The sequence below is a fragment of the Clavelina lepadiformis genome, chromosome 3 (assembly GCF_947623445.1).
Source record: "Clavelina lepadiformis chromosome 3, kaClaLepa1.1, whole genome shotgun sequence".
Taxonomy (NCBI): domain Eukaryota; kingdom Metazoa; phylum Chordata; class Ascidiacea; order Aplousobranchia; family Clavelinidae; genus Clavelina; species Clavelina lepadiformis.
In genome coordinates this window covers 7862352-7875962 of record NC_135242.1, presented here as the reverse complement: position 1 = coordinate 7875962, position 13611 = coordinate 7862352, and the positions used below count along the sequence as shown (strand labels likewise).

Sequence of the window (13611 nt, the reverse complement as noted above, 5' to 3'; positions counted from 1 at the left end):
CCAAAGACTATAAAACAGGTCACGAGTCTGACCATATGTCAGACTCAGACAGAGCAATTAGAACGCTGGGCTCGCCTTAATGCGACCTACGAACCTGGACACGAGTACGAGTACGAAACCATGCCCTTGGCTACTACCTGATTTGCTGATCATTCTGAGTGAACAGTAATCTAAGTTCGTAAGATATGCTGCTCCAACAAACGAAGCTGTATGCTGCCGAAGGCGAGATAACGAGTGTAAGACAAACTGTTTGCTATTACGCATAAAAAATAGCAAGTATCGTTCAAATAATTACACAGTACAACTTTACACAAACTGTTATAATTTAATACAAAATCTTCGGCATTTCAAACTCCGTAATTTATTCAATTAATTATTATTGTTACTATAGATAATGGTTTAAAAATATAGGCCTATATTTTGGTGTAGATCAACTTAACTGAAAACAATTGTTTAGTGAAAGTCTATTTAATGAAATATCCATTTATTTCCACTTTTTACATTTTCTTAGAACTACTGAGAACAAAATATAAAAGGACATGTATCAATTGAAATATGTCACATTGAAGCTAATCATTATCAAATAAATTTTCACACTTCATCTACATCTCGAGTAAGGTCCATTTTCACCATGGTACGAATTCCTCGAATTCCACGTAACCCAGCTAAAAATATCTATAAAAATGGCAAAAACCGATGAAAAGTGATTTCAGCTATGCTTCAAGGTAACATTCCTACATGTTAAGAGTTTTTAAAAAAATAAGAAAAGATCCTTTGGAGGCATTAATTATTTTTTTTGATTTTCAAAATTAATGTTCCTTGATCACAACTTTTAGTTAAATAAATTTTTAATGGGCACATATTTCTTTAAGTAGATTTTTGTTGGAACGATTATTTCCTTTAAAGTGACGTAAGGTTAAACTTGAATATCTAGTCATGTGAAACTACCTGAGGTCTTGGTACATTGCTTTCCCCATTTCGCTTAGTCTGTACCGCCATTTCCTTTGGTAAATAGACTTGTGTGCTGTTTTCCCTTCGGAGGTTGCTTAAATGTGTTTGACTTGATTTTGTAATTTTTGAGCGCAGATTTGCCTGTATTTTAGCCAACTCTGAGTTAAATTCATGATAACGAAATACTTAGGGGAAAATTATAAATATTTTTAATTATTTTTAAGGAAAACACATTACAAGTTTTAGTGCTTTCCTCCTTAATTCCCACTCATTCCATTCATAGTCTTTCACAATATTGTATTCCAGAATATGAGTATCTGTTTGTGTTCCACTGTCTGACTTCGTCACCGGCTTTTCAATCATTTTACCAGCTTCAGCCTGTAATTATATCAGGCATGGGATCATGACAATAGCGAAATCTATGCGGCCAATTTATGAGAGGACAAATTAAAAATACAAACTTGGGAATATGGAGATATAGCAGCAAATTGCTGATGGAGTTCAAGAAGCTGGATTAACTCTGGTGATCTTTTGGCAGCTTCACCAACAAATGCAATGTATTTATCTGGTTGCTGAGCAAATTCGTAGGCAGCAGTACGTGAAGAAAACACGTATAATTTGTCTTGATACTGCAAGATGCCTATGTCAGGATTTCCTGAGAAAATCAAACATTTTCAATTAATAATAAATCAGTATGCAAATTAAGCAAAATATTGCACAAAGCAACAACAAGCACTTATATTTAAATGCTTCCTTATGATTACACAAACTGTACCACTCAATGGTTCAGAAAAGACATGTGATAATACCTGGCAGCAAGAGTCTTGAATGTTTTACAATAGTGTAACCACAACATCCTCTATATTGAAGTAGCAACCTGTCATAGTTCTTTGTTGTTTCAGGAAACAGCCATTGAATGTCGTCATTGTTGTGAAAGTCATCAGGATTAACACGATTTCCTAACAATAGAATTTCATTGGTGAAGAACTACTTGACAAATAGAAAAAGTATCATGCAAATACACATGCAATACAATTCACAACCAACAATAAATACAGTAGATACCCATAGTTTCCACAATCCTTTGTTCATCAGTCTTGACCACAACATCCTCCAGATGTGGTGTCAATAATTCCTCAGGAAACAAGTCACGCTGTGTTCTGATAAATCAAGTAATATTTTAACCTAAAACTGATATAATTAATGCAGTATACTCTGCTTACTATGACGACCTTTCGACCATACGATCTTGGTTATAATATCCGAATTGTCACAATAACTGAAACTATTACAGTACCATTTAACTACAGCAGGATTGATGCAGTTAGGCTCAAAATGAAAAAATAAAGCAAATTCATCATTCATTTCAATAACATGAAACAGCAACATGAAAATGAACGTAAGTAGATGAAATAAAAAAACATGTGGAACAACTACCGCTGTCAAGTTACATTATAATTGACACAAAAAAATATGAAAAAAAACTGAAAAAGATGGAAAAAGTGGTCATAATATCCAAACATTGGTCATAGTAAATGAAGAATTTTATGCAGCAAAATTCTCAACCTTACCAAAATGCAAAGCAAATTCTACTGTATTTCTTTTTTTAGACATTCATAAATAGAACGCTATGGTGACAAGCCAGAAACAAAGACCAAGAAAAATTGTTACAGACTTTGCTGTTTTTACACTAAAATGCTAATATTTTTTTAAATAACACTTTTTACCTTGTGAATGGCTCAATGCTGGCTAGAATATTGCTAAGCACACTGAGTAGCACCATTTCATCCTGGAAGCATGTCCATAAATGAGAGATGCTAATGAACTGAGGCTAAAAAGTTAAAATGAACTTAAAATCTGTTGTCATTGGCTTAATCATGTAGCTTATTTACTTGTTATTTCATGTAATCTGCCAACTTACATATACTTGAGCTGTTGGAACAGCTGTTTTGGACTGAACAGTTTGCTGTAATTGCTCCATCCGAGCACTAAGCTGATTTACAAGCATCTCCACTTGTTGTGCACATCCAATTATATCGTTCTGGCATAACCATTTACATTAGATTTTTCGAAAACATTTCCTTAACAAACTTTGCTACAATAACACAAAGAAGTAGAGAATACAATAAACAGGTAATTTTCAGTAGCAATACTAACCAGCAAAATCCTTAAAAACGCTTCATGTTGTCGAACGTTTATTAAGGAGTCTTTAAGTAACTGCACAGGAATTTCACTTGGAGAAACTGGAGGTTCAATACTCTGAAATTTTTCTATCAATGCAGTGTACCTAATTTCAATGAAAATGTTATTTCACTTAGTATTCATAGTCGAACATATGCACATGCAGAGTATCACTAGGGGTCCTATGTATCGGTACAGTAATTCAGTACAAATCCATGCACCTGAACGCAGCTTGCTGACTATTTTGGATTTCAATGTCAACATTTTGTGTTGTTGCGGGAATTGCTTCATTCAATATACCTGGCACTGTTTACCAACAAAAATCAAGGATAAAATTTAAACATAAGTCGAAACTGTTGAATTGAACTAACCATCTAAATGAATATTTTATCTCATCAGCATGAAAAGCCATGATTAAGTATAAATGTAACCTGAAACGATAAAATTTTCATTTCTTACAATCATCAATGCCTTCTCCTCCTTTGCCACATTCTTTATTGAACAACCGAATCCCAGAAACAATAAAAGTAAGTTCTTGAAGCTGTCGTTCTTTATCACGTTTTGTTAAAGACATAAATGTGCCAAGTTCCGTTTGAGGAAACACACTTTGCAATGCAGCTAAAATGTTATTTGTATGGTTTTTAAAGTCAGTTTGCTGCATACCTCAATTATGTGTAAAATTATAAGATAAATATCACGGACAAATGATATATTAAACCAGGGCTTCTCAAACTTTTTTGTTCTGCGACCCCATTTTGAAAAAGATATTTCTATGCGACCCCATTATGGGGACATTCACGTTAATGACATTAAAACGGGGTTAGTTCTTTTGTCTATTAAGACTAGGGTTAAGACTAGACTATTAAGCCCGTTTGAATGCCGGTTGTGGCGTTTGGCTTGTTGTTTCGTGATTTGAATCTATAAAGTTACGTTTGAAAACCTTCCAATCAAATTATGAAAACAATACATAAATTGCAAAGTTCCCATTCAATTTAACACTTTGCTATTTTTGCGGCGTTGGCATTCCATACGTTACAGCGATGATAACGTAACAATGCATCAATTGTTACGATTGGTTATATTTTATCGTTCGACATTTCACACCAACGGTTGCGGTCAATCCGTCAAAAACACATTTCTTGGAAATGGATAGCCTATTAACATGACAATAAAAATATTTAATAGCCTTTTTCCATGTGCACAGGCCGGGCTGGTTGTAAAGTCATCAAGGACCACTTACATAACGGCCCTAAAATGCAGTCATTTCCATGTGATTTTTTGAAAAACTTGGCCACTTCAGATTGACATCATGGCAAGACTACAACCTACCGGCACTAGACTAAAATTACGACCCCAAAATTTCATTACGCGACCCCATTTGGGGTCGCGACCCATAGTTTGAGAAGCCCTGTATTAAACAACTTAAAAAGCACACTATGTATTTTAAAAAAGCTAGTTCAGAATTAAAGTTGAAACTTACATTTTATTTGTAATACTGTATTTATATTATACACAATAAAAACCCATACCTGTGGCTTCTCTAACAACGGCAATATCAGTTGGTGAACCGAGCCCAGATCGTAATAACACATAAGACACTATTTTTCGATATAAACTTTCAAGCTCTTCTCTGGTTCTACTCAGTAATAAAAAGAAGCTTATACACTAATAGCGCTGTAATTGCACAACATGAATTACTGTTTTGCAAAAAAAAGGTTTTGGCTAGTAATTAACCTTTATCGTATAGACTTGTGGTTTTAACATCAAAGTAGGATTGAAATTGTCTATGGAAAACTTTTTATCATTGTTTGAAATACAGTCAATTTCTTTAATGTTTAAATGAAAAAAATCTGTTTGAATCTGATCTAAAACTTGTACCATTTTAAACTTAAAAACACTTGACTTGACTTAAAACCAGGTAGTATAACTTGTAATTACACAATAACATACCTTGCTCTACTATCAGTGATTTCCCTTGTAACTGGTGTTAAACGGGCTTCTAAAACTCTACGATGTTCATCTAAAAACTCACGGCGGCTTGTGTAATTCATGTCGAAATAAACTTGCATTTTTATTGTATCCAAGCTCGGTGAACGTACATCAACCAATCTTTCAACACAGTACTTAAAGAAAAAACTAAAATTACTCGAGGATAAAGTATGTTTTCAATATTCTTAAAAATTAAGTAAATCTGATACAGTCTAATTAATGTCATGTACAACACTTTTAAAAGTTTTAAAAATTGTGGTGAGCAGAATAAGTATATGGTAGAAGTACACTAGATGTAAAGATACCTTTATTAATTTTTGTACATCATCTTTGGTGAGAGTCCTGTCAACATTAAACTCATTTTGTGGGTCAAGTACAACAGCTTTCACCGTAAATGCCACAAGAGTTTCAGACAAACTATGTCCTTTGCCGGCACATTCCTGCACAATCTCACGAATGATGTTTTTTATAACACTCTCTGCTTGTGCTCTTGACATATTGCGAGTAAATGGTACTGAAAAGATACACTTCCTAAAGTGTGTAGTGTTTATGTTTAAAAGCAATAAGATCTTTCAGAATACAAAAATATATAGAAGCAGTTTAGCAGTGGGAAATATTTGGTACTTAAGTTAAGAGTTCCTATTGTTTTAATGCCAATTGCTCCAGGGTACATTCAATGTAAGTTATACAGGAAATCTTTGGCTTGAGCTACAGTGGAATGGCATAAATTTGGGTTGACCTCGGCAGGGCACTGAGCAAATCACATCTTGGTGCAATGGTATTGAAACCATGGAAACTACCAGTTCACTTGCATCTTCCATTTTGTCTTGTTTAGGTGAAAAAAGCAGTGTCTCTTTTTATTACAGACTTCTGTTGGGATAACACGCCTTTGGCGTAATCGTTATACATTTACGCCCAATTGACCTTTAGCATACTCATCACACGGAATGCTCCCTGGTAATTGTTGCATAAAATTGCTTTAAAGTTACACAAATAAATAAATAAACTTTAGGCAACATGTTTTCCAAGGAATTATAGCCTACTAACTGCATTCTATCGCCAACTGTACATCACTGAAATTACATTTTATTAAAATTTTATCTTCAAACTTGACAAATGTTTAACACATTAAACATAAGCAGTTAGGTTAGAAAAATGGATATGAAAAAAAGTCAATTTAAACTAGGTTAATTAGGGTTTAATTGTTGTTAGACTTAGGCTACATTAACTAAACGTTTGAGTTAAGTTTAGGTTTCTACGCTATAACATTTAAGTAATGTTAACAAGCAACTATGAAAAATAGCTTTAAGCATACAATTTTACCAATAAAATAGTGACAGGCAGCGTTAGGTTTAGGTTACAATGTTAAGCGGTTAACTTAGGCTAATAAAAAAATTTCAAAGGTAAAACTTTTTTCCGGTGAAACAGTGATAGCCAATTAGTTTAAAAACTCCTTCGACTTAGCCTTAATTACGCTCAACGCAAAATCTTAGAAAAACGTTCAATAGTCTGGCAGTGGATAAGGTTTTCTTTTCAAAAAGTCCAAGGAACTTTGGTAGAAATATTAACACGTATCCAAAGCGCTTTTATTATTGCTATAGAGATGCTTAAATAAATAGATTTCACTGATCGCAAAGTGTTTGAATCGTTGTTTATTTAAACAAATGTGTTAGAAAACAGGGAATTACCCTAACTTGTTATCAGTGGTACATAGGAGTAGATTCCAGATCCAAACAAAAATTGTTTGGAAAACTTTTACCATTCTCGTTTAACCACAAAAACTACTACTACTAGACTAGTATTTTCTGGTTTAACTTAGCCAAGTCCAAGACTGCATGTGACGATCGTGTAAATTCTCGAAGTATCCAGTTGAAGTAGTTCTTATACATATTTCATGATAATCATAGCAAAAATATTCAATACGTTTTTCTAAGCTGATGTTACCTTAGTGATTGTATTTTAGGACAACGCGCTAGTAAATTTATGCTAATGTATTTGTTACGTCCTACCGACTTCTATCTTTACGTATTTTTTCAATGTTATGTTTTGAAGTAGATAATTTTGTTTTAATTTTCATGAACGCATGCTAAATAAGACAAACACTTATCTTACGACTTACTCTCCATTATCTACGTACAAAGCATACTGTTAGTCTTTCTTATGCTAAGCAGCTTTAGCTTACGTTTTATATTAACCCAATTTTCTTGTTTTTATTAATGACATACATTAAGTACTAGCGTTAGCAAACGCTGTATGATTATTTTGCCTTGTTTGTCGTTATATATCAGGATATAAGCTGCCATCATGTATAAGTCCGATTTTGTTAATTTGTGATTGACCCGATAGCCTCCATTCACGAATAGTGTATCGCATAAACCTGCATACAGTACATGCAAGGAGAAAACGAATGGTGGCGAATCACGATTTAAACTTATTACTCAGACTGATCGAACTTTCATACTCTTTTCCTGCATTCCAAATCCTCTTACTCTAACCCACCACTATGCTAAACTTTTTTATCGTAACATCTGACAAAAACATGAGCCCCATGGAAATCCCCCCTCGAGAGTGGTTGATGAATGTAAACGAATACTAGGTCGTACAGGCAACATAACTACAGTTTAAGGAGGAGAGTTGGTTAAAAGTTTGCATAACTATACATATGGTGATAACCAATGTTCCCTCTAATTTTTCACGAGTCTGAGCAAACACACTAACTCCCTGAGCGGTCCCTTGGACCACTGTGAGCAACATCAGACGTGCCACGTGCGCACTGTGGCCATAATTATGCGTTTATTTTATTTTCAATTCAGGTTGGATTTTTTTCTTGTGCGCAGCACAGATTTTCTGTGCGCGGAGACCGTGTCAGCAGTGCGCATTTGCGCACGCGCGCAGCTTAGAGGGAACATTGGTGATAACTGCTGTTACTGTAAATGACAAAATAAGACACCTGACAAACGATAGTGCATTTTTTTATTAATATCTAACCTACTTTTAGTGAAATCTACATCAACGAAATGTGTGTTGACACTCTTTATTAAAAACTTATCACAAACTATTCATCAATAAACATGATACATAATTATAGTAATGCAGTCTATTAAACAATACCACCGTGAAGCACAATCATGATATAATGACATATCATGAATAATTAATAGACACCTTCAAAGGTATGGTATAATTTTGTGTAAACGGTATATTTATTACCGCAGTTATTTGGGTCAAAAAATTATTTTATTTAAGGTTGAACATTACACATTGCATTTTGAAAAATGTTATCAGGAATTAGTTTTCTCTAAAATATTTCAACAAACTGTTCACATCATTTTTAAATAGGAAAAATACAATGTTACGTGTTGCATTGTTACATATTGTAAAGTTAAGACAACAACACTAATACAGTTTAAAAATATGCAGCAAAAGAATGCTTAGTATGCACCATGATTGTTTTACTGTGTTGGTATAACACGAAGCCATAGGAGTAAGTTGTTTTTAAGTGATTCTATCCTTTAACAAATACTTACAAAACTGTATTACATGCACAACATTAAACCTTAATTAACCATGGGAATGTAAAAAATGAACAAAAATTTTCATTAAGCAAAGGAATTTATCATCACAAAGACAAAAGTTCTAAAGTTTGTTTACTGCATTTTAAGCATATCCTATTTATTTTTCAGCGAAACAAAGGAATAATCTGAACCAAGGCTACATAAAGCTGATCGTGATATTTAAGTCGCACGAAACTAGACAAATATCCATGCATTTGCTTTTATAAATAAAAAAGCACAAACAATTGCAAATGACACAGATTCATACTTACATCTATTAACAACTCAATATACAGTATATATAAAATAGTTGACAAGCAAAAAAGAACAAATTGGTAGTTGGCAGAGAAGTACTGGGGGAGCTTATTAGAATGCATTATTTACTGTACTTCGCATAATTAGCTGTGAATGATTGCAGTAAAGCAGTTGGCCTTATGCTAACTCTTGTGCTTCAGTGTGCTCACCCTTAATATGTGACACTGGAGAATTACGCTTGCGACGATCAATTGAGAATGCCTTGTATGCAAGCCAAGTACTGACAGCAAAACTTGTTGTACAGAAAAATCCAAAAGCGATAGCTGCTTTGTCCGAATCAGAAAATGTGTTTGCTGCCAGAATGGAACTAGCAATTAGATACAGTACAAAAAATGCAATGCAATTGATCAGATCAGTGAGAGGCCAATAGATGAAGGGAATTTTGGGTTGCAAGGCTAAAGCATACACAATAATAAGTATGGTGGTAAAAATAATTGCTGATATGGCAACAAACTGCATAAAGTTGACAGGAGCACACGTGTTTGGACATTTTCCAACTAAGCCAACGCATATTGCCACGACGACACTAAAAATCCATTCCACTATTTTCAGCAAACCTGTAAAATTCACCAAAGTGTAACATATATTACATTTAAACTTCTTATGAACACCATATGTAAACATCATTAAACAAAATAATGTTTATTTATTACCAGCGCACAGCCACCATTTACTAGCTCCAAAACAGTCAAATTCATGACAGTGAATTAAAATGGCAAATGGTAGAAAATTCATTTTACAATTGGATATAAATACGTAAGTTTGTATATACATCAAATCCTTATGTCAATTTTTGTACTATTATAGTATAACTACTGTACAATGAGTAGTCGTAAATTACATACAGTCAAAGCTTGTAAACTCAAAATTTTCGAGTTGGATGAAAGTTTTGAAACTCAAAGAAACTTAACTTGTCCCAGTAAAATGCCTGCTTGTGAGAAAGTACAGTAGTCCTATCCTACTTCTACATTCTTTAACTCCAAACTTCAGTCTTTAAGATGAAAACGTTTTTGTCTGCTCCATGACCCAAACAAAGCTAATTATCACAAAATTAGTTGCAAAATCAATGAAATCGCAACTAAGTGTCCACACTTGCACTGGCAAGCACATAGAATTCCGCGAAACTCAAAATCTAGTTGTACATAATTTATGTATTACCTTATCATAACCAGTAAGTAACTACACGATATTTGCTGGTATAACGTGCATTATTTTATGATAAATCTGTAGTGTCGTTCCAATGAAACAATTTCCTGACTAAATCACATACCATACCTTTGCATCAGGTTATATATGAGGTTTAAACTTAAGAAGACTTTTTTCCATCTAATTGTTGTTAATCAAACCTATTATATAGGACAACCATCTCCCTTAGCTTAGATGCACATTTTAATGATGGAATCATTTATTATGACCAACTTGAATGAATAAATGTCTTGGCGTAAAACAAACAACAATCCTTAGGTATTTTGTGCAGTGCTATGCTGTTTCCATTATATGGTCAACAGAGTACCATAGAAAAGTTCAATGTAACAACAAGTTCAAAACATGATTTAACTGACACTTCATGAAGTGACAAAGAGAGGTTGATAACCAAATTAAAAACTGATTTTCGAAGACAGTAAAGTTTTAGAAAGCATCAATAAAGGCCCAAGAGCCCATTGAAAATACCATAAATGCATTTCAAGTAAGTTTGCATTGAGAACAAATGAGATAAAAAGCTATTATCTATTACTATTATCAACCTTAACTGTAAATTTGATTATGTGATTATGCAAGTTTCAGAATTATTTTCAGTTGAGTGTAACACTATTTGCATATGAAAAAGATTTGGTAGTTAATTGAGGTAATTGTGCCAATAATATGTTAACACAGGACACGATACTATTTTCATGAATATATGCAGCTAATCTGACTAACTTTTGATATATAATTCATGAGGATAAATTAAATTATATAGTATAATGGATCCTGTCAGCTTTAAGCAGATATGGAAAGACCTGAGTCGGGTTTTTGGAAAGACTTGACTTGTGTTTTAGTTCTTAAAAGACTTGACATGACTCATTGTTAACGTGGAAATTTTGGTTGACTTGACTCCAGTAACAAAACAAATTATTTCAAATCGTTGTAAGATCGGTTTATATATATTTGTGAAAGAATTCATTCAAAAATCACTATGCAATACATTCTATTGAATGTGCAAAAGCGTCAGAAATGGATAAAATCAGGTTTTATGCTTACAAGTTACATTAACGTTACGAGTATTCAGAAAGCTGTTTATCATCGACCTAAAATGAAAAATAAATCATAAACGGTGACTTGGTATGTGTTAAGACTAGGACTTGATAAACGTTACTGACATGATTTGACTTACCTTTGGAATGAAGTTAAATGACTCAACTTGACTTGGACTTCTGCTGTTTATGACTTGATTTGTGTCACGACCATTAAGACTTGTTTATATCACTGGCTTTGAGTTAACAAGCTTTAGCTATATATGTTATGGCCTCATTAATAAAATTATGATAATGTTTTGTCGGTTACCATATACCTGCAAGTGATTTGACAAACTTCATGTCGACAACTATCCCTGCTACAACTGAATGTCGATGTGGAACTGGTTCAGTAGTTGGTTGATATGGGCTAGTGCTTGAAATCATTGAAGCATCAACCGCAGTAAAATCGTCATCATGCTGTTCATGTGTATCACGACTCATATTTTACAAAAATTTGGAATAATTTCCTCCAGTCAACTCAGATGGATTTTATTTCAGATTTTAAGGTCTTATTTTATCTGAGCTATTATATAAACAGAGCAAACAACATTAAATGAATACAAAAAACACCTACAGCCTATTTAAATTGGTAAATGGTGGGTGAGAAACATGGCGTTTTCTGGCTTTTGACCTAATAAGGTACATATCAGTACTGGAGTTTTTTAAATATATATATGAGTAACAGTTACGAGTAACACGTATGTAATGCTTTTTCACATTCAAAGCTTAAATTTTAGTTTTTGCTTGCACATTTGCAACCAGATTGTCAAATTTTTCATTTCTGAACTCAGGTACCCGTATGTGAAAATATATGGGTAGGAGATGGGCAAAAAGTAAATCTAGTTAGTGGCCACATTTAACATAAATTCTTAGCTGGTCAATCTCAAGGGTTTAATGACAGTCAATTCACAAACTACTTACCCTTAAAAGCTTGACCTATGCATAAACTGCCTTACTTTGAGTGTATGGGCCAGAAACATGCTTGTTCTTCAGTATTTGGAACCTGTTTTATAATGCCTTAATCAGTTGATTATGATCTATGATAATTTGTTGGCATTATTCATTTCCATTTGGAATACTAATCTACAGACGTAATAATACTAATCTAAACAGCAACAAGGATAGTCTGCAACAGAAAGGTATGTGCCAGTTTCCAACATGAAATCCTGTATTCCTGTATGTAAAGTTTGTATGACATGCCGGAGCGAAGGAGCTAATATCATTACGCCACTACCGCAAATAACAGCTTCGCCCTATTTGTCGTGGCATCACAAAATGTTTAAAAAAAACACGCATAAAAAGATTCCAAGTGCAGTGAAACTTCCTTTAGTTTCATCTTTTGACAATGACACGAATAGACAGGGCGAAGCTAATGGTTTTAGAATTGGCACATTTATTAAAATAGGAATCTGTTGTGAGACAAAATAATTACAGTTGTAATAGAGGTGTAGCATACAACATAGAACCTAAATTTTTTCAGCATAAATCTCCTTAAGATGCTAAAATGCAAGCTTTCCATACAGTCTTCAAATGACATTCTCTTTTTTCCAAACCATATTCACATAATAAATAAATTTAAAACTAATCTCCCAAACCCAAACTCTTACTCTGCATGATTAAATTATCACTAAAACGGTGGTCGGACGATTCAACCCACGGACGATTCAACCCCGGACGATTCAACCCCCGGACGATTCAACCCAGGACCATTCAACCCAGGACGATTCAACCCACGGACGGTTCAACCCGCGGACGATTCAACCCGCGGACCATTCAACCCACGGACTTTTCAACCCGCGGACGATTCAACCCACGGACTTTTCAACCCGCGGACGATTCAACCCGCGGACGATTCAACCCACGGACCATTCAACTCCGGACGATTCAACACAGGACGATTCAACCCACGGACCTTTCAACTCACGGACGATTCAACCCAGGACGATACAACCCCGGAAGATTCAACCCAGGACGATTCAACCCCGGAAGATTCAACCCACGGACCTTTCAACCCACGGACCTTTCAACCCACGGACGATTCAACCCACGGACGATTCAACCCAGGACGATTCAACCCACGGGCGATTTAACCCATTTACAAAAACGTCTACGCAGTTCGTTATCAGGCACGGATGCCGCCTTTACCACTATAACGACGTGTAGTATAGAAGTTATTAGGCCAATATAAAGTCAAAATCTTACGTTAGGTCAAAATACGGTCAAATTGTTTCTTTTAGGTCAAAATCTATTAAACTTGTAATTTTGTAACCATTTTGTAATATTATTCTTCCGTTTTTCTCTTTTTTTGTACCGCAAACAATTCCTGTGCCCCAAATTAGAGGCCT

At 34.3% G+C, this 13611-nt stretch overlaps 2 protein-coding genes across 2 annotated transcripts; both read right to left on the bottom strand.

Moving 5' to 3' along the window:
* Positions 1 to 33: 33 nt before the first annotated feature.
* Positions 34 to 6173, bottom strand: LOC143448697 (cilia- and flagella-associated protein 206-like). The gene is made up of 14 exons (XM_076948544.1): positions 5427 to 6173; positions 5083 to 5255; positions 4662 to 4768; positions 3592 to 3750; positions 3354 to 3438; positions 3109 to 3238; positions 2873 to 2992; positions 2679 to 2782; positions 2017 to 2111; positions 1761 to 1910; positions 1413 to 1606; positions 1189 to 1329; positions 949 to 1092; positions 34 to 675 (listed from the first exon to the last, which is right to left on the bottom strand). The coding sequence occupies exons 1-14, from the start codon at positions 5616 to 5618 to the stop codon at positions 592 to 594; spliced, it is 1878 nt and encodes a 625-aa protein (XP_076804659.1). The 5' UTR covers positions 5619 to 6173; the 3' UTR covers positions 34 to 591.
* Positions 6174 to 8139: 1966 nt separating this feature from the next.
* LOC143449790 (CKLF-like MARVEL transmembrane domain-containing protein 4) lies at positions 8140 to 12875 on the bottom strand. The gene is made up of 2 exons (XM_076950119.1): positions 11542 to 12875; positions 8140 to 9547 (listed from the first exon to the last, which is right to left on the bottom strand). Exons 1-2 carry the CDS (start codon positions 11705 to 11707, stop codon positions 9108 to 9110), a joined length of 606 nt encoding a protein of 201 aa, XP_076806234.1. The 5' UTR covers positions 11708 to 12875; the 3' UTR covers positions 8140 to 9107.
* Positions 12876 to 13611: the final 736 nt, after the last annotated feature.

What these genes read in the sequence shown, in the direction of transcription:
- LOC143448697 (XM_076948544.1), bottom strand. Translation starts at nt 5,618, where the DNA reads ATGTCAAGAGCACAAGCAGAGAGTGTTATAAAAAACATCATTCGTGAG. An exon ending in ATGTACAAAAATTAATAAAG is followed by an intron (nt 5,256 to 5,426) that starts GTATCTTTACAT and finishes TTTTTCTTTAAG; the next exon opens with TACTGTGTTGAAAGATTGGT. An exon ending in AAGGATTGTGGAAACTATGG is followed by an intron (nt 1,911 to 2,016) that starts GTATCTACTGTA and finishes TTCTATTGTTAG; the next exon opens with GAAATCGTGTTAATCCTGAT.
- LOC143449790 (XM_076950119.1), bottom strand. Translation starts at nt 11,707, where the DNA reads ATGAGTCGTGATACACATGAACAGCATGATGACGATTTTACTGCGGTT. An exon ending in GTTTGTCAAATCACTTGCAG is followed by an intron (nt 9,548 to 11,541) that starts GTATATGGTAAC and finishes TGAATTTTACAG; the next exon opens with GTTTGCTGAAAATAGTGGAA.